The sequence below is a fragment of the Epinephelus lanceolatus genome, chromosome 12 (genome assembly GCF_041903045.1).
Source record: "Epinephelus lanceolatus isolate andai-2023 chromosome 12, ASM4190304v1, whole genome shotgun sequence".
Classification (NCBI taxonomy): domain Eukaryota; kingdom Metazoa; phylum Chordata; class Actinopteri; order Perciformes; family Serranidae; genus Epinephelus; species Epinephelus lanceolatus.
This window is the reverse complement of record NC_135745.1, coordinates 3,115,011-3,117,532: the sequence shown is the minus strand read 5'-3', so window position 1 is coordinate 3,117,532 and position 2,522 is coordinate 3,115,011. Positions and strand designations below refer to the sequence as shown.

The 2,522-nt window shown below is 39.0% G+C and overlaps 1 protein-coding gene across 1 annotated transcript; it reads left to right on the top strand.

Annotated features, from left to right (window-relative positions):
* Positions 1 to 567: 567 nt before the first annotated feature.
* Positions 568 to 1,914, top strand: LOC144465043 (uncharacterized). Its single transcript, XM_078172847.1, has 4 exons — positions 568 to 572; positions 705 to 806; positions 1,067 to 1,274; positions 1,450 to 1,914. Exons 1-4 carry the CDS (start codon positions 568 to 570, stop codon positions 1,912 to 1,914), a joined length of 780 nt encoding a protein of 259 aa, XP_078028973.1.
* Positions 1,915 to 2,522: the final 608 nt, after the last annotated feature.

The following is a 2,522-nucleotide window of genomic DNA, read 5'->3' as shown; positions in this document are numbered from 1 at the left end:
TTTTATTGTGGCCAGCCTAAGGCACACCTGTGCAATAATCATGCTGTCTAATCAGCATCTTGATATGCCACATCTGTGAGGTGGGATGGATTATCTCGACAAAGGGGAAGTACTCACTAACACAGATTGGTCTTTTGTGCATATAGAAAATGTTTTAGATCTTTGAGTTCAGCTCATGAAAAATGGGAGCAAAAACAAAAGTGTTGCGTTTATATTTTTGTTCAGTGTTCCGTGATATCTCCCTCCAAGAATTTTGTGCCATCTGGCAGTCTTTGTAGTGAGGTGATGAAGAGTTGTAAAGGTGCTCATATTTTCTGACTTCCTCAATGAGTTGCTCCTCGACTTGATTCATGCTCCGTCTGTGTACAACAACAAGATGTTTAAAGATGGCGGGGATGGCGAAATCTGGAAATACGGAACCGGAAATGCGTTGCTATCAAGCAAACCAATCACAGTCCTCTCGGTCTGCGCTGGGTCTGTGTCACCTCAATGTGTAGTTACATTTTTTGGGAGGTGCACTTCAGGCTACGCCGGGGGCTACAGCGAGCCTGCATAGCTACGTATCCTATGACGTAGGTACATCGTTGATTTAACACTGGACCATAAATCAGGCTTAAGGGTTCTTTGTGGAACCTCTCATGGGGGGTTCTGGGTGGAACCTTTCACAGATGGTTCTAGGTATAACCCTTTATGTTGGGTTCTAGATGGAACCCTCCGAAAGGGTTCCCGGTGGAACCTTTACAAACGGTTCTACCAGGCACCAAAAAAGGGTTCTCCTATGAGGACAAGCTGAAGAAGCTTATATGGTTCTATTTAGCATTTCTATTTCTAAGAGTGTAGAATCAATAATTTTTGTGGATGTTAATGACTGTATCTGACAACCTGTTCAAACAATAACATTTCTTATCATCACTGTACTCATAACTACAGCTTTGTACAAATGAGCAACTTTATAAAAGTGTTATAAAAATAATAATAATTATGTTCATCATTGTTCATTTTTAGTGTATTAGTGTTGTGCATATCTATTATTATTATTATTATTATTACTATTCTGTCCCTTCAGTCTGGTTCAAGGTCTCAGGAAGAGACATGTGGACCTGACTGAGGATGGCATTTGTGGGAGTAGTGGTTCAATCACCAGAGTCTATGATTGCCTACGTGACATCTGCATCAAGGCAATGAAACGACAAGAAAGGAGAAGGAAGATGCAGATGGGTGGGAGACAAGCATGCGTGGTGTTTGATGAAAGCAAATTCTCCCACAAAAGAAAGGTGGTGTACTGTTTTAATTATATATGCTATAAATGCTGTTTTGTTTTAAATTGGTAGCTGTGTGAGTGTGTAATTGGTTTGGAGGAGTGTAGACAGCATAAAGATTTATAACCGCTGATTGAGTTTATCATTATGAAAATAAGTGTGCTAATGATTTCTTTTCATTTTCATTCAGTACAATCGTGAAAGATCTGGGAGGACATGGAAGAGAAAAAGGTCCTGGGTCTTTGGAATGCTGGAGGTGGCAGGGGAACGTTGGAGGCCAGTTCTCAAATTGGTGAGGCACTGCAACAGAAGGCACCTGGAACGCCTTGGGGTAAAATTTGTCAAGCCAGGATCTGATGTCATCAGTGACTGCTGGAGGGCGTACCACAACCTGCACCAAAGGGGTTATGTCCACTTTCAGGTGAACCACCGGCGCTATTTTGTACATCCGCAGACGGGCGCACACACACAGCACCTTGAGCATGCTTGGCGCATCTACAAGGACACAGTGTACCGATTCAGGGGTAACCTTTCTGAACACTCACTGAGGAGAACCCTGTGGTTCATTGAGTGGAACTACTGGCTAGGGATGGAACACGGAGACGGACCAATTGGCCGTTTAATTCACGACATCCAGAAGATGTACCAAGTGTAATGTACAAAAAAAAATGTAAATATTGTTTAGAATGTAATGTAAATATTGTATGTGAATAGTATTTAGTATGTAATGTAAATACTGTATGTAAATAGTGTTTAGTGTTTGCTGTGTGGTGTTCATTGCTTTCCATTTAATGTTCTCCAAAACTCTACAGTAGAATCACACCAAAATTTTATGGTGAGTGCCATTCTGAACAAGAATCCACAGAAAACTTAAGCAAACCTCTTATAGACTTCCTTTAATGACAGTTTAAATATGAGAATATTATGAATTGTATAATTGAGCAGAACTTGCCTTTAATTTTCTCCAAAACCGTACATTAATATTGCTCCAAAATTCACATGAGTATAGTCAGTGTCATTAAGAACAGGAATCCACCAAAAATGTCTGCAAACCTTTTATAGATTTGAAATCTGTTGGAAAATTAGACAATTATTGAATGGTACAATGTAATGAACAATTTTTTTTCTTTAATTTTCTCAAACTGTACAATAAATTGTCTCCAAATTCACAGTAATTATTTTATGACTTCCCAATTAATGGTTGAAGTTTTGTAAATTTTGCGAGAAATTATTTTTTATTTTTTTATTTTTTGCTTATTTTGG

Excerpts from the sequence above, each read along its gene's own strand:
- LOC144465043 (XM_078172847.1), top strand. Across the intron at positions 807-1,066 it reads AAGCTGAAGAAGCTTATATG|TCTGGTTCAAGGTCTCAGGA; the intron begins GTTCTATTTAGC and ends CTGTCCCTTCAG. Across the intron at positions 1,275-1,449 it reads AATTCTCCCACAAAAGAAAG|TACAATCGTGAAAGATCTGG; the intron begins GTGGTGTACTGT and ends ATTTTCATTCAG.